The following is a 25,200-nucleotide window of genomic DNA, read 5'->3' as shown; positions in this document are numbered from 1 at the left end:
CTCAGTAGGCAAGCGCAAGTGAAAAATATATTACCTAAACAAAGGGAAACTAAAGCTACGAATCAAAAACTAAAATAAAAATCAAACACTGATAAGTTTGTTGCAGCCTCACAGCAAACGGCCATCTCAAAAGGAGAGCAATAAATACATTTGCATGGATTTAGGTCTTTGACTGTAACAGCCCATAAGGAAACAGTTTTCAGTGTGCAGACATGAACTAACAAACTATAATTAAAACAAGTGAGTTAAGTGATAAGTGTTAAGTGATTCTGCTTCTGTTCTGTACAGCATTAGGTCCAGTTCATTCAAGAACAGGCAGGCCTTGCTGTTAGATTAGCTGTTATTGTATCCAGAAGCAGTAAGTCAGGGTGTGGAAACTAGATTTGTGTGGACACCTGCTCATGCAGGCATAGCTGGAAATAAAAAAAGTAGATAAATGAGCCAAGATCTAAATTAAGAACATAGAAATCAACATTAAATAGTCTTATGGTAAGAGTATTGTATGGAAGACAATAAATAGAAAGTGGCAGCGTTGCTGGGACCAGGAGAGGAAGGGAAGACATCTGTATATGATGCAGAGGAAAGTGGGAGAGGACACAGGGTTGGGTACAAACAGACAGGAACAAATGTTTTTCATCACATTACAAATAGGGCCCAGTAACGTGAACAGTGCATTACATTTAATTTAAGGGAAACATGAAAACGGGATGTGCAGAGACTCAGGAGCCAGAAACAGAGGAACATGCTGAGATGTAGGAGGTACAGGTTATGATGTACAGTAGGACTTCAAGAGGAGAAGATTAAAGGCAAATGACTTAAACTAATACTACTGTTTTGAATAGTAGAGGCTTAAGTGTCTTTAACTTCTCAAGAACATCTGGACTTATGAAGAGAATTTGAATGAGGCAACGCGAGAAGATTCCTACAAATGGCAGCTTCAGAAGATCCAACCTTTGCCACTGTCCAATGAAGCTCCTTCTTCACTGGGGATTGTCCCTCTGAGGCCTGTCGGACTTTCCAACAGCACAGATTACCAAAGTAAAGATGACCTGGCTGGAAGCTACCATTATACTGCTACTGGTTCTACGACACCTGGTGTTTATTCCTACAGATGGCTGCAACATTTTTGGATGCCGGCTGCCTAAAAACCCCAGAGTAGAAGAAGAAGAAGAAGAAAAGAAGACGAAGAAGAAGAAGAAAAAGATGAAGAAAAAGAAGAAGACGAAAGAGATGAAGAAGAAAAAGACGAAGAAGAAGATTGTCTAGGCAGAGCAGTTTTAGTCACTAAACAGAACCCCGACTACGAGCTTTTCTCTGGACAGACAGAGAACACCGACAGTTCAGCCAATGTAGCTGAAACAGGTTTAATAACTAATAGTTTTGGTTATTTATAATTTTATTAGGCTAAAACCGGCAACAGGCCCAGTTGGCCGTGTTAGCTTGCTAGTTCAGCGGCCCTGTTCTACTTCCTGTTGTTCCACATTTATGCTGTTAGCTTGTCGATCGGTTGTTTTCTACCTGCTAAATTCACTGGATTAAATATAAGATATAATGTGATTAAAGCACCAACTGTACTACTGCAAATGAACTTTACATTCTCTATTTACATTTCTCAGGGTCAAGAAACCGCCGAATAGCACAGGTTTAAAAAAAAACTTTAACAGAGAACCATTAAGGCCAGGAAGAGATGAACCAGTGGTTTAAGAACCAGCGCCCCTCTGAGGAAGCTGAAGGACACACAGCAGAGAAAGAGGAAGTGCGGCTCCAAGACAGAGATGAATCAGCTGACATGAATCCAAAAGGTCAAACTTTATTCCAAGAAAAACACATGACTTCAGACAAGAGTGAATCAGATGAAGGTCTTCCACATTCACCTGCATTGAAACAAAAACTCATGACTGAGCACTTTTCAGCTGCCAACACCATGCTGTCCTCCGACCTATTCTACAACACACATTCTCCTGGGACCAGGACAATTTTTCCCTCACTAAGTCAAATAATATGTGCAGAAAACAAAACCTCAACACGATCAGTTCACAGTTCACCTGACATGAAGCTAAAACCCAGCTTTGAGGAGTTTACTCCTGTTATCACTCCTGATTTCGATGATGAAACCTACAGGTTCCAGTGCTCCTGTCCAGGTCTGTACCTGTGCAGTGTGACAGGTCTGATGTTTGACATGAAGGGAGAAGGGGACGTGGTTTACAGGATTGTCCCTTGGAACAGGAGACTACTGAGACAACATCACAAGAAGCCTGCAGGACCCCTGTTTGACATCACGTGTGTGCAGCAGTCTGTGTGTCAGCTTCACCTCCCTCACTGTGAGATCAGCTCCACAGGTGGATGTCAGTTCTTGTCAGTAGCTCATGTGAAGGATGATGAAGACGTGGAGTATATCAGTCCTCGTGAGATCACAGAAACTCATGTTGTTACCAACACCACAGGGTTTTCTGGTTACGGTAATGTCAAGGAGGAAGACTCACCTCCACACCCGGTCCGAGCTTTGGTTCTGCTGTTCTACAGACCCCCAGCTGATCCTGATCTCACATCCTTCCTCAGTGTGTTGTTGCTACCGAGAAACATCGTGCTCCGAGATGTGCAGCGCAAAAGGAAGGCATCAGTTGGAGATGAGAGGTACATAGAGACGTCCTCTCACTGTAAACTTTGTCCAGATCAGTTTTACACACTGTCCACTTGTCCTTAAGATAACTCAGTTAAAGTTCAACCGAAACAAGCAGAATTTGATCAGGAGTTTGACGACAACTACACCAGACACCAACAGCTCCCTCACTGTTTGGGAATGTGAGGTTTGTCTTCCAGTCGCTAGAAAGAGAAAGTTATGTGAGGAGTCTGCTCTGAATCTCCCTACAAATGAGAAGCTGTAGAAAGCACGGAGCAGGTTCGTTGATGGAATCTCAGAACCAGTTGTTAAAAGTCTGCTGGACAAACTGTTGGAGAAAAAGGTGATAACCGATTCTGAGAGGGAGTCGGTGGACACCAAGCAAAACAGAGAAGACAAAGCTTGTTTTGTTATCGACACAGTGAGGAAGAAAGGTGAAGCTGCCAGTTCAGACATGATTGAGGTTCTCTGTGAGCTCGACCCCTCCCTCTGTGAACATCTTGGTCTGGTCGGAGGAAAAAAGACAACATGGGACGTACTGCTTTAAGTGATTTTTCAAGCTGAAAGAAAGGGGAAAAGACAGTTTTACATAGATCTGAGTAAGGTATATTAAAGATCAGTCAGGAGAAAGCCTGAACATAGGTTTAATTATATTAAAACACAAGAAGTTAAAAAAGTTTGTGCATATTTATACTGTGTATTGATGAATCTGTGTGTTTGTGGAGTGTTTTTTTAACAACCTAAATATATAAAATAAATTGACAGCTGCTTTGACAGACTAAATCCTAGACGTCCTTCTACATGTAGAGTTTTTAAAGATTACCTTTTAATAGTTATATTTGATTGCAGTGTATTGAGCTTATAGTGATTCTGACAATCAGTGTCACTGATTTTATTACTCTCTTGATGTTTATTGATGTTTTAACTTCTTAAATCTAATAAAGTCTACGTACCATCTCCATTAGCCCAGCTCTGGAATTACTGGTGGAAACCAACAGTATTAGAAGCTTTGATTGATCTAATCATAGCGCCACCTTGAGGATTTAATTCAAACCATCATTGTGCAGAAATTAGAAGGTGGGTCCTTCGGTTCTCTTCATTAAAGAGCCACAACAGGACCAAACTGCAGTGACTGTATTCACTGGGTGCTCTCCTAAAGTGAGAGAAGTTAATGTAAACCTGCATGAGATGCTTTAAACATGCTGTGTTTTCCACAGATCACAGAACCATTGACATGCTGTAAATCACCTGTGTGTCTAAACGAGGTACACTGTAGTTTAGGTATTAGAATCTGAAAGAAACACAGTGAAGACTGATGAAAAAATCAATTCAGAAATCCAGGAACTGTGGACATGAGGGAACGGACGGACGCCAAGTACAATACATTATTTGAGGAGTTGTGACACCAAAATACATTGTATCTGTAAGACTGACAGTAATAGATTTACTAGTGAACCAATTGTATATAAGAATTTTTTTTATAATATTTAGTTTTTACCTTATGCAATGAGTCTATTTGAAACATTTGACCCAACATTACAACTGCTGTCTCTTTTTAGTTATATTTGTTACCTGATTGTGACGTCAGTGACATACTTATGATTTAAGTACAATCTTGATGTTTGTGAGTTTGTTTCAGTCAGATTGATTCCAGAAGATTTTGTTCTCAATGCTCTTAACATGCTTTAAATTATATTTCATCTTACTGTATCTCAAAATGTATCTAATTTTCTATCTATACCATAATCTGTCAGCAGGGGGGGACGTTTGCTTGATAATGGTCACAGTGACTATGTGGTTTGGTTATGTTTGATTGATATTACGTTGAAATCACTTCTTACAGTTTCATAGCATCCAACATCCACTTCACCACTGACCGTTGACTCAACACATTGTTTTGCTCATTAGGAGTTAATTTATAAATAATAAATCCCATAAACATATTTTTAAATGATTGTTTTAAGTGTTCCATCCCAACTATCACATTGTTGTGTAATATTTGGGGATTTTAAAGCAGTAGTTAGGTCTGGCCTATTGATAAGCAGTTATTAAGCACTGATATGTTTGAATATTCTAATCAGAATTGTTATGTTATCTTGTAAATTTGTATTGTTTAACTATATTGTTTTTTTTATGTTGGAATAAAATGAAATTATATGTTTTTTATGCACATCTGTTCATTTGAATTAGGGATATTTTAATGTTACCTGTTACCTAACCGCAACAGGGATTTATAATGGATTTACATGCAATGTCACAATCTAAGCTTCTGAGATATGAATTATGCAGAGGAGTTCAGAGCTCCTAATGATGACACCAGATTACAGGAGAGCCTAGCTTTAGGAGATCTTCATACCAACTCTCACCTGTGAAAAAAGTGCAACTCATCTTAAAGTTGAATTGACATGTCACAATGGATGATTTGAGGTGACATTTAAAATCACTCAGGTGAGCATATGTGCTTTTACTTTGAAGCACTACTTCCTGTTTCCTCCGCGGTAACTTCCTGTTTGTAGCTAACTGCTGCTAGCTTGTAGCTGGTCCCAGCGCAGCATCCAGTCCTCAGAGCGAAGCAGCTCAGCTGTAGTCTCTCCGCCGGGGTTTCTGCTTTTTTCACTTTGTTCTTAGTGTCGCAGGTTGTCGGGAGGTTTACCGGGGACGTTTCGGTGCTTTCTGGTAAACACTACATCTGTTTTTAACAAGTGGACTTTAAGCGCGGGTGAAAGCCGAGGAGGTTTGGAGGATGAACCCTCAGTGTGCCCGCTGTGGGAAGATCGTCTACCCGACGGAGAAAGTTAGCTGCCTGGACAAGGTGAGCGCCTCTACGGCTAGAAAGAGAAACGATGACACACACAAGAAGCCACGATCACCGCAGGCGTAATTATGCCCCACAGACTGTGGCTAATTAACCCCTTCAAACAGTGTAAGCACCAATCTAAGTTCATCCTGGAGCTTCACAAGGTAACTTCACCTGAAGGGTTAGTGGAAGAGGAGCGAGCTGAAAATGTTCCTTCAAACACACAAATATTAGCAGAAAAGAGAAGTTCAATTCATCAGTTAATGGGAAACTAGTTGGTTTCATTTACATTTACATCTTTTAGATGATGAGGAGTTCAGTTGAGGGTTTTGTACTGTTAATGATGAAAGAACACGTTTGAAGACTGAACCTTCAGTACTGCAAAGTTTATGTTAAAGGTATTTTATGTCCATAACAGACCTACTGACAATAAAACTAACTCAACATGTGTTCACTTTACATTGTTTAACCATTAAAAGCTTATTTTGTAATAGGAGATATGTTAATATTTGCTGTGATATTGCATCAAATAAATAGGAACAGACACTTGAGTGCCTTGAAAATAGTGTTTATAATGATTTCTATGTGTTAAATGTACAGGGATATGTTAGAACTGTACAAGTGGGTGTTTATTTTGTTTGCATGGTAACACCTCTGTAATAGGCTTTTGCATAATGGTGGTAAATTATTAATTTTTCTTCAGCAGTCTCATGCATTCACTGTCTGTCCAGTGAGGCATCAGATGACACAACAGCATGTAGACACAGCACATAATATCACTGTATAGCTCGCACCATTCGGGATAAAATGCTCACATTTTGCAAATGATGAATTAATTATATACAAAGTATGCTTGTTGATTGTGAAAGTGAACCAGAAACAGCACAGTCATTCTTTATGTCTTAACAAAATCTGTATCCAAAGGAGTAAAGTTAGCCTCCGTCCTGTAGAAGTTGACCTGACTTATGGGACGAGGCTATAAAAGAAATAAAATGGTGTGAGAGGCAGTGATTTAAAGAGGAGGAGGCTGGCAAAGAAACAAAGAAGTAGAAGAAGAAAGTGTGAGGGCGAGACAAAGAAAGAAATCATTTTGCCATCCAAGGACTTCAAAGTCACTGATGTCTCTTACAAAAGCCCATTTAACCAGGACTTAAGAGGTGTCACTTCTTTTACATTTTATCTAAGGCTCATTTCAAGCTAGAATACAAGTTAAAGAGGAGAAGTTTTAGTTTACCAGGTTTTATTTTTGTGATTACTTTATCACTGAAAATAGCTGCAGGAGCCACTGTGAAAATGTGCGTCAACATGCCACTGTAGCTCGAGAGAGAACAGTGAGACCGTTTTTTAAGCTGAACACCTGCATTAGCAGTCAGTAGCTGCTTGACAGATAATATTATCGCCTTTCGAGTTAATAAGGTCAACTTGTTAACAAATATGCTAATTGTTGCCTCCAACAGCAGAATCATACACGTGGACTCCTGGATTCCTTCTCTTTCCGCTCTGTTTTTGTTTTCCACCAGCTCCTGAGAGAAATATCTGCTTTATATCTTCTAAATGCTCTGCAGAGCTCACCAGCCTGTCTCCAACTGGGTTTGCTGCTGAGTTAAGTCACCTACAGTGGCTTTTTGGAGCAGGTTCTCTGAAAACAGCAGCCTGCTGTGAGAATGAACAATAACAGTGAAGTTCTGTTTGGATACTAAACAGTGAGCTCATTTGGCAGGTTGAAAGTTGCTTGTTGATAAGCAAATTGCATTATGATGCAATGATAATGCAGCTGCCAAAAAAATGAACATAAAAAAATGTTGGAGAAAAGAAGATGAGACCATAATGTGTAAAGGCTAAAACTGTAAACAGGACCCATTTAAAACGGTAAAAGACACTGTACATGAGGTTTTTAAACCCTCAGAAGAATTCCACCAGTATTATTTGTTATGTTCTGAAAACAGTATGTAAGGCTGCAACTAATGATTATTTTCATAATCCTTAATACTGAAAATTACTTTCTTGATAGAACGATTTGGTGTCAGTTGATAAGTTCCAAAAATGCTGATTATTTTGTGTGACATGTCTGTAAAGACCTGATATCGGATGAAGTGGTAGTTAGATTCACAATGAATATTGACAACTTGACCTTGTGATTCACAACTGAATATAATAATCCTAATGTAGGGCAGATCTGAACTGAACTGAGCAAATGTTTTTACTCTGAGCTGTATTATAGAAATTCTACACATTTAGGTCTCAACAAATGTGAGTTTTAATCCAGCTTTCTACTGTATTTAGCTCATGAAAGAATCCCATGTCTACACGATTGCTGTCGAACTACATTACATCATCATCATTTGTGAAGAACAACTAACCAATCTGAAAATTCTCTCATTTAGTTTTTCCAAAGCGTTCAGCCACAGCTCCGTCCTCCATGTCTGTCTTTATTTTACCACCTGGGACATGGGTTTGTGTTGTACACTCTCAAAGAAACACAAACAAAGTTGTTCTTGTAAAAATGAATGTAGATTCTTTAGAAGCATGGGTCTCAGGTTTAAACAGGTTCATCACATCCAGTACTGACAGTATAAATATATATGTGTATGTGTGTGTCATCTCCAGAACTGGCACAAAGGATGTTTCCACTGTGAGGTTTGCAAGATGACCCTGAACATGAAGAACTACAAAGGCTACGACAAGAAACCCTACTGCAACGCGTGAGTCCTGATCTCCCTCTCTCTGTGCTGTCTGAACAACACCACACACGTACTGTTTGTTTATTCTGTCCAAACTTTGTTGCAGTTTACATGTTACGATTTTCATATTTAGGAACTTCCTGTACTGGTTGTAGCTGGTGTGTTATTATCTGCCTCTGGTCCCTGCAGACTGTTCATATCTGTGTGGCGACTCTTTCAGGTTTTTATAGCAGCGATGGGTTTGGTCTTTGGTTGGTGGTTTTGGTTGCGAGCCCAGCCCTGCTTGGCTCCCCGCTGCTGGTTCTCTTGCAGTCCACGGCTCAGAATCTGTGCATTGCTCTATACTCTTCACATGCTCTGCTTGTTATTATCTGTACAGCATCATACACCACACTGCCATTTATGGTCCTTACAGAACATTTAAGTTGCATGACCAGACCTTTATATACATCAGTGCGATTACAAACCTCAAAGGAGGTGGATTATGGGAGTAAATTATAGCTTGTGCTGAAAAACTGTTAATTCCCTCCATGTTCACAACAAGAAAGTTGAAGCTTGTTTGTTTTGCCTGTTGTAACCTGCTCTAAAAGATCAGCCACTCAGATGGAGTATGCATGTTAGTGTGCAACAGGAATTTAGAAAAATGATAAATATTTGAGATGAATCGTTTATTTGTTATTTCATTTACAGGGCAGCTATGGCTCAGGAGCTAAAGCAAGTTGTCCACTAATTGTAGTTGAATCCTCAGCTTCTGAACCTCCTGTCCACATGTCAGAGTGTCCTTAGGCTATGTTGTGAGGACCAGCATTCATTTTTACAAACGATGAGAAGGGTGCTTAAGAGGTAAAGAGTTAGGGTTAGAATTAGTCTGAGCCAGACAAAAACTGTAGGGTACAAAAACACTGTCAGACAAACCCACCGCTGACTCAACTCACACTCTTACATACATCTCGTACGTACAGATAAACTCACACACAACAGCAGACTTGATGACGGAGGGGTTAAAGTGACCTTTGACCCTGTGAGGTTTAAAAAGCTTTTCCTTTCAGCTTGTGGAACACACCGTCTTTGTTTCCACTCAGACCTCTCTGACCCTCATGTGAACAAACAACACTGAAATCCTGAACGAGGCACTCAGACTTGTTGTATAAGGTACCCATGCTTGTTGGCACCTTTTATGAAAACAACTTTACAGCTTGATGAAGTTTTGAATATAGACTAACATGTAGCTGTAGCGCAGACGCCTTAATGCGTGCTACCTGGCTCTCTCGGTTCAGCACTGGTGAAAAGAGACCACGTCTGTTAATGGATCATGTTTTTGTGAGTGTGGGTTAGTGTTTGCTAAAAATTTACAATTAGAGTGGGGAATCATTTACAGTTTTACAGATACTTTAAAACATGTTTTTTCTCACTATTATGTTGTGTGTACCGTGTAAAAATATCTGTAGTCGTGCATGTTTGAGCATTCACCAAAGTCTGTACAGCAGGTTCATTTCAGGTGAGCTCTTCTCTCAGTATCATACGCTGGAGCTAATGGTTTGAGACTGTGTGTTTTTCTTTGCTCACAGACTATGTCACAGTGTGTTTGCCCTGTGCTGAAGAATGTCACAGCAGATCAATAAGAACCTGCAGGGTTATTTATTCAGCTTAACACGGCTGCTTGAACTGAAAGAGCTCTCAGTACATCTGAAGTGTGATGTGGCCTTATACACACAGTACTGTATATATTGTACACATCCACTGACCACTTTACAATCTGTTTAAATCCAATTTTAATTTCATTTTTTACTCTAACAGGGTATAACCAGGATTTTTTTGGAGGAGGATGATTTTGTTCATTAAGAAATCGTTGTGATGATTTATCACATAAAAACACAGTAAACGATTGATGGATTCTGCACGTTAAGTTAAAGCTTTAAATTGAAATCTGGAGGAGATGAAGTCTTCTGTCTGTTCTTGTTTCCTCATTTGTTGAATTTACCACTTTGAGCTTTTTGACTCACTGTGTAATTAGTTCCCTCCACTGCTGCTGTTGGTTTTATAGTAGTTCTCATCTCCTCTGTCTGTATGTGTACAGGAGTTTGTTGCTCATCAGTGAGAGTTGTGCTTTTGTACCGCGGTGCTACATGTAGCGCTCAGTGTACTAACCAGCATCCTGTAATTATAGAGATTCTCTGTGAGGTGCGACATGTTTAGTGTTGAGTAACCGGTGTGTGTTGTGAAAAAGCCTGGCCTCTTTGCTTTTCTTGGCTATTTGTGTCATGTGTCTGATCTGTAGCTGCTGTCAACACTGTGATGACAGCCTCAGTCCTGCCCTGTGTGGCTTTATAATAATTTCCTCTCTAGCTTGCTGTTTCCGTTGCATCTTGAATGTTTTGAGGCCTGTTCCTAAAAATTAATCTGCACTTTCTACAATAATCTTATTACAGTTTCTACTGTTGAGCTGTGTTATTTAAAAAAAGGTGTAAACAGAGCAACTTCAAATGTGTTCTGGCCTAGGGGCACAGTCTCTTATTGAATCTCTGGGTCTATTTTTCACCCATGTAAACCACTAATACACACATGTTTTACAAATAACGCACTAGCGCACTCATGTTTAAAAAACTGAAGACCACATCATCAAATCCAGATTTTCTCACAAGATTCAAGTTTCCATCCAGGTGAAGCACGAGTCTTTACAGAAACCAAAGAAGAATCAGGAGAAGAAAAACCCAGTTAAAACTCAAAGTCAAAGCTTGAATGGTGGAAAACCATATGGAAGTCACTTCATCACTATACACACATCGGATCTTTATTTGAAGTGAGATAAACTGTCACAACATGAACCTCCAAATGAATTGTACCTCATTTAAAACCTGGAGGACAATAGACCAGACTTTCTCAGAAAGCCCGCAGACTTGGTTTAGTCAAAACGTAACTCTGAAAGTTTCACTTCAGTGGGAACTTCAACGTCTGTGGATTTTATGCCTGTGGTCCCATGCTTCTTAAGACCCTATCTGCAGCTCCAGAGGGGCAGGCAGACAGAAAGGGGGGTTTACAAGTATAGAGAAGGATTATAAAAACACATGGGGAAGAATTTCCCATACTATAAGTAATGTTTCAGTGATGATGCAGACCTTTCTTTGTCACCTATTACACTGGGACTTGAACATTTCACATGACATATGTGCACATGCACTTACATGAAAACATAAGGATTCCTAAAGCAGGTCCTGGTCTGAGTTTTAATCTGTAATGTGTGACTGCCCTGAACCAGGACACCATGTGACTTCTGAGCTTTTTAATGAACACTGCTGATTCTGTGTGTGGGTTTTGATTATGCACATTTAGTTTTTAAAAAAACTTGCATTTCTTTGCTGCATTGTTAACATTTCTGATTGGAAATATAAGAAAATACACTAAGGACTGAGAAAAATAAAATATTTGGTCAGTTAACCTGATAAAGTTAAGGGAACAACTTGCTGAAAGAAAATGATTTGAGTTTATATGTCTGAAAATACACCAGTGGGTGTGAGCCACTTTAAGTTATCTGCTGTCCCAGATATGTAGGATTAGCCTCTGGGCCCGGAGGGGTGTCGTATTTGGGGTCGATTTCTCATTTTAGCATCTGTTTGATGAATAACATTAAAACCTATAAATCAAATATCAACAAAACACTGCAGGAACCATTTCTTGTCTGACACTTGCATTACATAGACACTTTTCACCGTGTGCTAACTAGTGACAAACATCCAGTGATGTAACTCACTGTGCAGAAGATCACTGCCGAACAGAAACAGTGTGCAGCATAACAGGCGTCTTCATATGTGAGCTATTTTGTTTAATTAAGTAACCCTTTATGCTAATTAGTAATAATCAAATCTGGTTATGTAACAATGCACAGCAGCTGCTGTCTGAACATGTAACTGAGCTGAGTCAAGTCTTAAAGAGGTCACTGAAGAGGACTCTTTCTCTTTTTCTCGGTGGATGTTAACCTGGTCGTACATGTTGGGTGCATGTTAACAGCCTTTTCTCAGCTCAGATTGTTGTGATAAAGACTGTGTGGTTATGCAACAGAACTGCCCACATAACCCAGATTACTCCAGTCTTTTTGTGTTCTCCAGTAGCACAGAGAGAAGTCTGATCATTTCTGTCCTTATTCCTTCACTGAGGCAGCAGAAAAGCAGAACGGGAGGCAGATTATGCAGTGGGATACAATATCATTTACATTGTGGGCATCTGAACCTGGCAGACTGAGCAGGTGAAGGATGAGTGTCATTGAGGGAAGACCTTCAACACGGCTCCACTGCTCTGCTTCGTGATTTCCGTTGGGTTAATATTGCTTTGGTATTGCATCACAGCTTTAAAGTTAACAGAGCCCCGTTGATATTGGCTGCCACAGGGCTGCTGCAGGGGCCAAGTTCTTGCCCACTACTGCAGAGACCTGGGTTATGTCCAGTTTAAGCCTCTTACTGGATAATCAATAAAAAAGGTGCATAAAAAGGTCAAAGGTACAAAGTTGTGGACATAAAAAGATACTGAGCTTAAAATTCTGTTGCGTGCTCTGTAAACAGTAAGTGGAGGCTAAAGACACTGTAGAAACCAGATCAAATATTCAGCGCCTTTCAGAAAAACCACTACTGTTCTGTACTGTATGTTTCTTGGTAGTGTGTTAACAGTAAATGTTGAAACTGGTTGAGCTCAAGACCTCCATGATCATCTCATCATTAAGCAAGTGGTGGCGCCTACAGAGCTTGTAGGAAGCAGGACTTCACCACACATCGAGGCAGTGCTAGTTGGATGATAGAAACAATAAAGGTACACCCACTTGCTCATGGTAGATTTTCCAGACACTGACCTGCTCTGTTCACACATCGACTCATTTGGACTTTACTCAGGCCTCTTCATAGAGAGCTGGCTGGATAAAGCCCTTTTAATGTTTTGGATACTATGTCTGGATAAGTTCAAGGTTACCATGCATGTCTAAAAACAGCTGAAAAGTGGCTGGTAGATGGAGATGGAAATGTCTCTTGCACCTGCTCTGATTTTTCCCTCTGGTTGGTCTTTCCAGAGAATCAAAGTATCTTCGTTGCCCATGCTTAGGGATGGAAGGCAATTACACTAACACCAAATTCCAGCATAATTTGTTATGATTTATGCAAAATAAAGTGTTGATTAACACTAAGGAGAACTGTTGACATTTGTCCCATTAAGTGAATTTAGCCTGAGCAGAGAACTGACTACTGAAACACTACAGCTCTATCTTCCAGAGAGAAGGAGAGAGCGTCTGTAAGGAGAGAAGGGAGACTGAGAATAAATCCGACTGTGAGAAACAAAGATGGGGAGTGCAGCGTGTTGAGAGAGAAAGCTGCTGAAAGATGCGACGACAGGAAACTTATGTAACTCCTCGTTTAATCTTTTTACGGTTCGAGACGAGAATCTGCTGAAAGAAGGGGAACGGGGGGTAGGAGAGACAAAGACGGAGTTACACTTATATTTTAATTAAAAAAATAAAGAGGAACATGAAGGATTTGAGAGGCAGAGAGGGACTGAGAGCCTCAGTCACCATGAGAGGAAAGAGAAGGAGGAAAAGAGGACATGGGGATGAGGAGTAGCTCTATTGAAGACTGACTGAAAGTGTTACGCATGAATGAGTGAGGAGAAAGACAGAGGACAGAGAGGAAAGATCACTGGAGACAGTGTCATGGTGTTGGAAGTACTGTGTCTCTATAAACAGCCCAATGACGAGACTGTTCTGTGTAGAGTGCTGTTGTTTCCTCATTAAAAGCTCCACCACACCAGGAAGAGACTCGGGGACGCTCTCAGGAGACAGAACTACACGTCTCCTCATCTGTGCATTCTCTCTGTCTTCTGTCCAGGTCTATTCTCATCCTGAATTTCACGTTCTCATAATCTATTCTCCCTCCTCTGTGTCTTTACTTTATTTTTCTTTCCTGTCCTCTCATCTCGTCTCACCTGCTGACCTTTCCTCTCCTTTTCTCCCTTCCTTTTCATTCATTTACTTTTTTACTTTCCTTAGCTTTCTCTTCCTTTCCTCACCCTTTTTCTTGTCTCATTACCTTACTTCTCTTCTTATTTCCTTTTCTTTCCATATCTTTTCTCACCGCTATTTGTTTCCTCTCCTCTCTTCTCCTGTCTAATTTACTTTACTCTTCTGTTATTTCCTTTCCATCTATCCATGGATGGAGACAGTATTATTTCTTCTTTAATAAAGACATAAAACACATTTATAAAACTTGCTGAGTGAGACTCCCGTCTCATTTAACCAAAGACAAAGGTCCTGTCCACACAGCACTAACGTCACCTGCAGAGTGTAGTTATCAGCAGTTACTGCAGCGTGGCCGTGGATCAGGAAGTAAAACAGATTGTCCACCAACTATAGGTTCAGCGGTTTGATCCCCATTTCCTCTGGTCCATATTTGGACATTGTGAGACACAGAGCCTCAAGTTGTTTTGGATAAAAGATAAATGTAGAATAAATCCTTAAGTCCTGCAGTCGGCAGCTTTACATCTGCTTTAATCACAGACAGAGTTACTCTGATAATGTTTATTCATATTTTGGATTTGATTTGTATGTCTGAGTTTCTGTCCCTGTTGAAAGTTCAGGACTTATCTCTTCCTGTTGTGAGGAAAACCGCAGTCAGCAGTGGAATCCAGACAAAGACGTTGGAGGGGCTGCTTTTCTAATTAGGAAGTAACTAGCTTTAGCTTATATTCTGGTGGTTTGTGGTAAGGTTTATTTTATCAGACATGTTTCATCTGTTCTCTGTGTAATTAACACACAGAAAACCTTGGCCAAGGACAACAGAGCTTAAAGTCTGCAACCAACAGTTATTATCACTGTCTATACATTTGCCAATAGTTTTCCTCCATATTTGCTGCATTGTTCACTTAATATATGATAAAACATTGTGGAAAATCCTCATAGTTTTTCTCTAAACGGTCACGTTATGTTAATATATTCAAAATTCTTCTGTGGTCTGATCAACAGTCACAGACTTGAGGATGCTGTGTTTAATTAATTACTCACTTCAGCTTTACAGATATAGAGCTTGTGGAGCGTTCGAGCATCACCAGGATAAACCTGTTGCCCTCCTCCACCTGCATGTGAGCAAATTCTTAAAATGTAAGGGCTAAAAGGGAAGTGATTGTAGCTTCCTGGAGTCAGTAAAAGATGAGAGGATGTTATAGAAACATGAGTAGGGTGGTGAATTGATGTGACAAGTTGGAGTCGAGCAGGAGATGAGGGGGATTTGTGCTGCAGAATATGGAAACGGTCCCAGCGATTACGGAGCTGATTAGACTGATGTTTAAATGCCTGCTTTTGAATTTATTTTGAGTAATTAGATAATAGAGTAAGGTCGACTTCCCACTGAGGAGGCAGGATAATAATACATTTGAAAATCCTTTTAGGGAATCCATTTTTTTTAAATAAGGTAGAAGATTATACTTTACACCTGCTAGTAAATGGCTTTTTTCCTGAGTTGTTTGCCTCATGATGTTCCTTGAGGAAATCTAATGTCTTTATTCATGTCGTTCTCTGTGGTGCTCTCTTTAAGTCAGAAGCTTTACTTCTGAACTCTTTGTATCGCAGCCGTAGATCAGCCCGACAGCGAGCTATTAAATCCTTATGATGATATTATCTCCTTCTTAAATAAGCAGAGCCTGAATTAACTCCCCTCATTTGTCATGGCCTTTTATCAGGACAGAATAACACGAGAGCTGGGTATAAGTGTTAAATGTTGGCGATGAAGCTGAAGTAATTAAACATGAGTCGTAGCAGAACTTCAGGCTCAAAGTCAGCCATACACAGATTCACAGAACTTTGTGGGCAACTCTAGTAAATACAGTATTTGACTGTTTGTTTACATCTTTTTGACGATAATGTTGTCGAGGAATGTCTTTCCTTTTGTTCTAACTTGATTTAAGCAGAGCAGATGATTTCATGTGCTGAAGATTCCTGACAAGCACAGCGAGTGAGACATTGTAAATATCGAGCAGGTTTGATGCGGAGGCGACGCTGTGGCGCAGCAGGGCACCGACTCACTCACAGCGGGGTGGAGACGAGACCCAACGCTGAGAAAACACATTTGGAATAAGAACCAGTCTTGCAGGTTTAAGGCAGTACGAGTCACAGTTAATGATGACGAAGGTGATTTTGATTATTTCTGGTGGCTGCAGTGATGTAGCATGAACATACACACTGTTCTCTCAGTGCCACACACTCTGTGCATTAGTCCATGCCTGGGGGAGTATACATGCAGCAGTGTGTCTAATGGCAAACTAGGCCACTGGTTGTAGAGCAAGGACTCAGCGTGGTGGAGAGCAGTGATCAGCATGTCCTTCAGCTGTTACACTGTCTGTGTTATTCATTACAACCCTGATTATGACAAAGGCAGATGAACAACAACTGCAGGTTAGTTTGACTTCTGTACTGATGTTTTACGCTTTAAACAATGAAAAAAGCTAGTGCAAGTGCATTTGTCACTTTATATCACTATACTGATGTTCTTTAGATGCAGTAGGGGCTCTCACTGTTTCCCAAAACACAGATGATCTAAACTGTGTACTGTCCCGGAACGCAGGCTGCTATGCTTACCATTAGAGTCTGCTAGAGGGAGTCTTCCATTGAATTCTTGTCTGACACACAAAAATACAAAAATGCAAGGATGTTGCATAATCAGTTGTAATTGATTAGGTTGACTTGTTGTTTCTGCCCCACACCAGTGCCTTAAAGAGTTGAGAAGGCTGTGATGTGAGGACATCAGAGCACAGTCAGCTCAGGGGTGGAGACTCTTTTATGGAAAGTGACTCTGCAGCAGTCAGAACAGCATCTCAGACTGCCGGTGAACTGCCTGTGAACTGGGATATAATAAAGGTGTGTGTATGTGTGTGAAACACAGACCTTGTTACTGCAGTGTTACATCTTGGTTCCTCCCCTGCACATCTTGCCTTTGCTGTTGCCAAGTCTTAAATTTTTTACAGCATTTTATTAATTTATCTGCTCTATGGTTGGGTGATGATCTAATATATCCTCTTAGAGACTTTCACTAAATATTTTCCTTGGCTCTAAGTGCTTTGTTTGGATGTGTTTTAGAGTTTGCTTTGGCTTTGAATTATGTTGACTTGATGTAATGCTCACTAAGAGCTGACACCACTGGCTATGTTGGAGAATTAGAAATTAACTGTATATTACAGCAGTCACTCTGGCCACTAAATCAGTCAAATGTTGCACCATGTTAGCAGCAGTGTCAGTCTTAAGTCTCTTTATTAGTAGATTTAATGTTGGAGCAAACATCAATAGCAAAATGGAAGAAAATTTGGAACTATGTCATGCTGTTACAGTATCTTTAAATAATTTATTAAGGACCCTGCACCATCATATTTTAATGCAGCACCTCCAAAACTAGGTGTTAAAGCATATTTTGCACAAAATATTACATGTTTGTGTAACTGTTCTAAACATGCAGAGAACTAGTGCTTTGCTGTGACAATAAGAGTCTACAGATATGGTTTAAATGTATGCGTGTGTTATGATGCTGAAATGTCATCGAGGTTGTAATAGCCAAGTCGATCCTGAGCCCACACTGAGATTTTCATCAACACCTAAGCAGGAAGATGGAGAGCATCCAGACTGACCAGCAAGCTCACACACACTAGAAACACACACTCATACACACACTCAGCTGTCGTTCCTGCCCTCTCTTCTTCCTCTTCATCTTTCCCCCTCACAGTGATTCTATCAAAAGAGCATGCATGTCGCTTTATGTCACTTTGTTCTGTGCATCGACGGTTAGTAAAGGAACTAACTTGTCCTACTTGTCAGTATGAGAACACGAGGCACCAGCTTCCCATCCATGTGATGTTTGTGTTGTTGCTGACAGTGATGGGGACTGACTGTGGTGTGCCTGGCTCATCTCCCGTTATCCAGAAAGCCTGGTTCACTGGTGTAGCCACAGTGACGCTATGAACAACCAGTAGTCGTTTCCTGCTCCTACCTGGCATCAGTAAGCTGTTTAATCAATACAAAATTCACTGATGTGCTGAACTGTGGGGTTCATTATCAGTAGCAGTATAGAAAACATGTTGATGTGACCTCTGCAAACCAGTGTCTGCAGTGTTTGTACTTGACCAAAGATAGTCTGTGAGACAAGAACCACCACTCTGTAACAGATCTATACAACCACAAATGGGGTAAGAGTTTCTGTTTAACAGAACAGTAAAGTTTTCTCCTCACTTGTGTCACTTATCATATGATTAATTTGAATTTATACAGATCAGAATCTGTTTCCACAAATACCCAACAATATAAAAATTTATATAAGTTTTTGGACAAAAAAGATTGGGACATCCCTAAATCACTGACGTAAAATGTGATAACTTAAACTTGACTTCTGATGGCTAAATATTCTGTTGGAGATGTTAAAATGTGGCATGTGACATGTTTTAAAGATAAATTTGATTGGTTAAAAAAGCAATGTGCAGGATTTGAATTTAAATCTGCAAACATGAGGCTGCTTTTCTTTGGACCTCACGTATGCAGCGTGTGTGTCTCAGCGCTCAGTTAGACTCCTGTGCGTCACTGCTGCCGGGAGTGAGGAGACTGTTGTCGTCTGGCAAATGCCACAGCAACGTTATAGACAATGGTGGGTCTAAAAGTGTATCCACAACACACCCACTGCAGTGCACCACACTCACACACACACTCTGGTGCATTGTAAATCTGGTGTGTTAACCGTGCAGTGGTACAGAAAGACAGGATGTGTCTTAGTGTATTATTGGAAATGCTTTAAAGGACACTGCTTGTGTGCATGTTCCTGTTTTCTTTAGGGGTTATATTTAGCCAGTGTTGTAGATGAGGGAGGTACAAAACAACTTAGTGTTTGTAAAGCAGTGTGTGTAATTAGTTTTCATCCAAAATGTGTGTGTGTGCGTGTGAGAGAGCGAGAGAAACACAGAGAGAGCTGTTATGTTACATAACTCGTTCAATATTTCCATGTCCTTTCAGGTTTCATTACCACGTCACTCTGAGCTCTTTGCACTGCAGCTTCTAGCTTCTTAACTTTGCTGCTAGTGCTCATTATCAGGGTCGCAACTCATTCAAGTTTAATTCAAATCTGTTAAAAGACTAAATTAAAATCTTTAGCTTGACAAGTGCTGGATCTGTAAGATGTAAAGCCTATTAGTGTTTTTAGCTAAGGATTTTATTTTAGAGGATGTGGGAACTGGACTGTGATAATAACATTAGATTTCTGTTTTTATTTTTGCCTCTGGCTTTATTTAATCTTAGCTCCATATGTAATTGTTGTATGCATGGGAGCTAACATAGTTCTTGTCTGAGTAGGTTCTATAGGTCTTGTGAAAATGTGTCCATTAGAAAGTTTGATTTTATCTTTTAGAAAGAACTGAGCAGACAGGTCTGTTTGTCTCCTGCAGGCGTCTGGATGTAAGTTGGCTGTAAAAGACTCCACACAGACTAAGTTGTTGTCTGAGCTGCCTATTAAGCCAGCACAGAGTTATCTTGGCTAGCCTTGTGTGTCTCTGTGTGTGTGTGTGTGTGTGTGTGTGTGTGTGTGTGTGTGTGTGTGTGTGTGTGTGTGTGTGTGTGTGTGTGTGTGTGTGTGTGTGTGTGTGTGTGTGTGTGTGTGAACAATGTCCCACAGAGCTGGCCTTTGTCTCAAAGGATTGGGTTGTACCAAACGAACAAAGCATCCATGGTTGGCAGGAGCAACGGGAGCAGGTGAAGTGAAACCTAAGGACGAAATTAGTTTGTGTGAGTGTTTATATAAAAAAAAAAGAGTAAAAAGAGTAGCAGAATTGAAAAAAAGGGGCTGTTGGAAATAATAGAATAAATAAATAGAGGAGAGAGGCTATGACAGAAGGAGATGGAAAATAAGAAACAAACAGTGCAAACACAAAATGTTACTGACATTTATTAGATTTTGTTACATCCAAAGAACTTAAAGCAATACATAAAGTGTCTAATTCCATTCCTGAATGGTCTCTACGAAGGACTTGTGCCAAGTCAGACTGAATCCAGAACATTTGAACTACACGGGACGATGTGGTGTTTCACGGTTGTCTGCTCCTATCCTAACCTGGTGTCCCCTTTCCTCCCACCCTACTCCTCATTCTTTAGGAATTCTTTTCCTCATGTAGGTGGGAGATACAAGTTGACTTTGTTGATTTCCCAACTAATTGAAAAATCAACTTGAAGTAGTTTTATTATTGGACTTCAAGAAATAACAGAATTTAGTCTGAAAACTTTAAAGTAACAGTTTTAGAAAATAGCACATATATAGTACAATTTATTTGAACTAAAGCTGAAACTTCACTCAGAGAGGCAGAAGCAGTAACATTTCAAAGGAAACTCCTGTGTGGGGTTTTTCACACTGTAATAGCCTCATTATAACTGTAGACTAACAAGAGCTGTAGAGAAACAGACGAGCAAAGATATGATGACTGTTTATGATCCCTGCTGATGATCAGTTAAAAGTCACAGACATGTACAGTGACCCCATGATGATGATCATCATTATAATTATTGTGTAAATGCAGAAACAACAGCGTCTACTACAGCTGTGACATTATGCTGCTTGTGACTTTGTGATTCCTATGTATAAATCAGTAAGGAGAGCCTGGTGTCAGGTAACGTGTGATTCACCTGTTAGGGCACCTGAGGGTGTATTAGATTTCTGTTGTGTACTGTAGGTGACTTCTAGGGTCAAACAGGGTTAGGTGGTAACATCAGAGGTATTACAGTAGTGAAACACTGGCTAGCTCACAACACAATGACGTTGAACTCAGTAGAGCCCATTTGTAGAGCAAATTTTTCATTAAAATACATATATTTGTGTAGAGCATAAAGGACAAGTAATTAGTACATTGACAAAAAGTGTTTTGACAATTTATTAATATGAAGTAATATTACAAATGGTAAGGCCAAACATTTCCCTATTCTTTTCTTCACTATATATATATATATAGATATATAGATATATATCTTATGCATTTTCCATTTGGTTCTGACATTTTAATTATTTGATTAATTGATTATTTAAGGAAAATCTGATAGTATTTGATAATAAAAATGTATATTCCTGATTTTGTGTATTCATGAAATATGACAAAAGTGATAAATGTTTAGAAGTTTGCTCACATGTATGTTTAAAGTTGCCACTGTCTTTGTTTAAATGTTCAGGGAAATAAATTCAAATCTATTGCATGAGGTGAAGGATTGAACATTAAACAAACAGCACAGTCAGATTTTGCAGAATTACCATTTTCATGTCCATCATGAGTGAAGTTTAAATGCTACATTTTTAGAGAGCGTCCATCCTGTGTGGGTACTAGAGCATCTCTTTAAACACCGACTGTCTACAGTAGTGGAGAGAGATAAAGACAGTGAGAGTGAGCGTGTGGGAGAGGAGAGGGAAAATGAGAGTGGGAGGAAGAAAGAGGTGAAGTGGGAGGAAGAGAGGAGTGAAGGACAGTTCAGTGGAGTGGTCAAACAGTGCTGCTGAATATGCTGCTGGCAGCGATGATTCTCTCTCACACAAACTCACACAAAGAGCTACAAGGCTGCATGAATCAGGAGCAGAGGAGCAGAGCTGCTCAGTGGAGTGAGTGGACGCTATCTTTGTGCTGTGTTGTCAAAAGCTCCTCCAGTCTTTCTAAACTGCAGAGATCACAGAAGTTACAAGGAGATATTACATGAACACAGACTTTGTCAGCTGCCATTTCACTCCCTGCAACCGATTCCCTTTCTAACCAATTGTATTAGTAAATTAGAATGTAGGAGCTTTTTTTCTTCCAGTGTATGAGAGTATATAAGTGTTTTTATGTCTACTAAGAAAGTGTCAAGGGTAAAATCAGGGACAGTCATTTAAAGCTAGTTATTGTTTAAAAATAAACATTAAAACACCTGAGTAGCAAGAAGTGCCTCTTGTAATTCAACAGTGACTGTAAATGAGTAATCCATAATTCAAAATAGGCAGACGGGATTAAAGTTTATACCTGCAGGAAAGTAAATAGGTTTTCTTGTTCGTCTTTGCATTGATTAATCTTTTACTGCTGAAATAATCTATTGACGAGTAGATGAGTTGATCAACAGGAAGTTGGCAAAAACATAGAAATGTTTTTTTTTCTGCCTTCATCACTTGTGTATTTGATTTGTTTTTTTGCTATTTTTGTTGGAAAATACACCAAGTTTCAGCTAATTGAAAGATGTTCAACAGATTGACAATTTATAATGAATTGAATTGGAGGGAGGTAGGAAGGTACAAATCAAAAAGGCAATCCTGAAAGGCAAAAAAGTCAGAGAAAACAGACAGGGACAAAAAGTTACAAACAGACAGGTGAAAGGCAAAAGGAAAAGGTAAACAAGTAAGAGGTCTAAAACATGCAGGTCAGTAGATACTGGTCCACATTAATCATTGGGAACTTAACAATCTGACAGCTTGGTAGAAATGAGCAGGTCTAAATACTTGGAGGAAATTGGAAACGGGTAAGGTGGGAGCCAGGTGACTGGGAATGGAGGGAAAGCGTGAGGGCCTCTGGTGGCTGACTGGAGAATTACAGAGATCAGGAAGAGAGGCTCCAACTTGAACTATGCTGAGGCAGGAATCATAATAATATATGTCTTTTTATGTTGTGTTTGGCTTAAGAGCAGGCAGCAAACATGAGGGTGTAAGAGAGGCAGTTATGGGGCATGTACAGTAACCAGTCGACTGCCAGTAGTGTCTTTTGTTGAGGCTGTCAGAGATGTTGAGTCAACTCCTCGGCCATTTGTAAAGCTGTAATCTGTATTTAAATACTGTGTTGTCTCCTTTTCTATAACAGTGTTTCTGTTTGACACACGTCATCTTGATTTGAGTTTTCTTTCGAGACCTTAAAATGACTCATTTTCTGTAGCTGCCTTTGTGTCTGTGATTCACTTCCTTGTGCTAAATATCTTTAATGTTTCTGTTCTGTCCACCCACTGTCCATCACAGTCAGAAAAGCACAAGTGAACCTTTCAGTATGAATCAGTGGACAGGCATCAGTTTGCGCGAGTTTACAAGGTGGCAGGAGGTGACTTCTAGAAGTCTTTCATCTACTGTACATGGCATCTTCTGAACAGAAAAACTGCATTAGCTAAGAGCAGCAGTGGTCACAGAGTCTTCTGAGTCGACTGAGTGACCTTTAGGCAAAATTTGAGGGCCGACAGTGTTGAGGAGCTGCTTGGGCTCCAAGCTGCAGTTAAGTTGTTAAAGATACCACTATATGTCATGAGCATTGGTGAAACCTTTACTTACTGAGGCAGCATTTTAGATCAGTTCACATTCACAAAACAGTTTCAGAACATGAGCTAAACCACTGCTTGATGTGAAAGTAAGTTACAGTTCCTTTCTTAACTAAACTGCACTAAAAGACGGCAGAGGGTTTCTCATCCTGGCCTGAAAGCTGGTAGTAACAAAAATACCTTCAAAGGTGTGGGAGTGTTTTCCACCTCTGTCTCCCATCCACCCCCTCATACTGTTGTCTCTGAGCTCCATCAGTAGCTCATTGTGCCTCATGCTGCGTGTTCCTGCAGATAACAGCTTTGAAGCAGGACTCACTGATACCGGTTTACTGTAGAACCAAAGAGACCCAAATCCATATGTGAAGGGCTGTACTGTAAGAGGCCAAAAGGTCAAGTGAGATAAAGTGATTTATGGCACATTGTTGGTTTTTATGTCTTTGGCCTCACAGTGGCTTATCGTTCCTGTTAATGTCGTCATCCTGGTGGGTCATTAACTCACTAAGGTCACTTTCAGTATAGAAAGGGTTTCTTTAAAATGACCTTTACCATCTAATGCTGCACAATGAATCCAAACACAATCATGATGTCAGCCTGTGCAATTATAGAACTGCAAAAAACTGCGCTTTAGTTAAATATGCATGCGTGTGAATGTGACAACTTGTTCTTTGTTTGTGTGCAGTTTAGTACCTGAGTGGGTGGTCACATGACTGTCAGACTGCAATGTTCTCCCTGTCAGTGGCAGTGGAGTTTATTTACTATTGCTTGACCTGAGCTGATAATGCACCTGTGAGAACAGTAGACACTGGATCAGGAGTTTACACACCACAGTATGAATCAGTACTCCAGCTAGCATGTCCAGTGTGTGGTATGGACTTATCCAGGTTTCTGATATCAGGATAAGGTGTTCATATGTGCAGCACGTCAGGATACTCGTACTTCTACTATGTTAACGCACTTATTGAGAGTATTTAAACTGATTTAAATTGTTATGACTAGCAAATGAAACAGCAAATAGTAAAATGCAGTAATATTAGAATTAAACAAAACACTTCGGTGGTTCACAAATGAGAGTTGCAGTATTTAATTAGTTTATTATTGCTTAATAGTCCTTGAGTTTTGACATCGCAGCCACTTCATTCACACTGCCTCAGTTCACAGTCCTGGTCTCTCTCTCTGCCATTACATTGAAATTGTGGCTCCTCTTGATTTGTATTTATGTAAAAAGAGCTCTGTATTTACAGTCATATCCAGAGGTCAGTGTGTCCAGTCTCTGTAGGATTCAGCAATCCTAGTTTAACGATACTGATCAGTAGTTTTAATTGGTAGCCATCTCCGTTTGCTTCCTCTGTGTTTGACTTTCTCCATCTTTGATCATGAATAGTTAAAATAGCCAATCCAACATTTCACATATGCAAACATGCTCTTTCTCTTTCCAGACATTACCCCAAGACGTCGTTCACCATTGTGGCCGACACACCAGAGAACCTGAGACTGAAACAGCAGAGTGAGCTACAGAGCCAGGTGAACACACACACACAGACACACACACAGACACACACACACACACACACACACACACACACACACACACACACACACACAGACATCAGGACTTGTGAGTCTAGTGAAACCTGTAATAGTCATCATCTCTATCCTGTTTGGATGATGTCAGTGCACCCTGACCAGGTTGGCTTGGGTGTTATTTTCTGCTGAATCATCATGGAGGTAGAATACAACTTGGTATAAACACTAATCATTAATCTGTGTTCTGCTGTACACCAGAATTTGACATTTGTAATAAAAAAGACTTATATTTGGT

The 25,200-nt window shown here is 40.0% G+C and overlaps 1 protein-coding gene and 1 pseudogene across 2 annotated transcripts in view; both read left to right on the top strand.

Annotated features, from left to right (window-relative positions):
- Positions 1 to 1,687: 1,687 nt before the first annotated feature.
- LOC113164474 lies at positions 1,688 to 3,167 on the top strand (annotated as a pseudogene).
- Positions 3,168 to 5,156: 1,989 nt separating this feature from the next.
- Positions 5,157 to 25,200, top strand: part of LOC113163580 (LIM zinc-binding domain-containing Nebulette) — a 77,487-nt gene continuing 57,443 nt past the window's right edge. Inside the window, exons 1-3 of one of the 2 annotated variants that reach the window (XM_033326816.1) lie at positions 5,157 to 5,432; positions 8,025 to 8,119; positions 24,818 to 24,902. In XM_033326816.1, coding sequence (XP_033182707.1) covers positions 5,364 to 5,432; positions 8,025 to 8,119; positions 24,818 to 24,902 — 249 coding nt within the window. In that variant the 5' untranslated portion in view covers positions 5,157 to 5,363. The remainder of the gene's footprint in view (positions 5,433 to 8,024; positions 8,120 to 24,817; positions 24,903 to 25,200) is intronic. The other variant, XM_026362333.1, reaches the window with a different exon arrangement.

Source organism: Anabas testudineus, chromosome 2 (genome assembly GCF_900324465.2).
Source record: "Anabas testudineus chromosome 2, fAnaTes1.2, whole genome shotgun sequence".
Lineage (NCBI taxonomy): Eukaryota > Metazoa > Chordata > Actinopteri > Anabantiformes > Anabantidae > Anabas > Anabas testudineus.
Note: the sequence above shows the minus strand (reverse complement) of the source record. Positions and strands in the feature narration are given on the sequence as shown.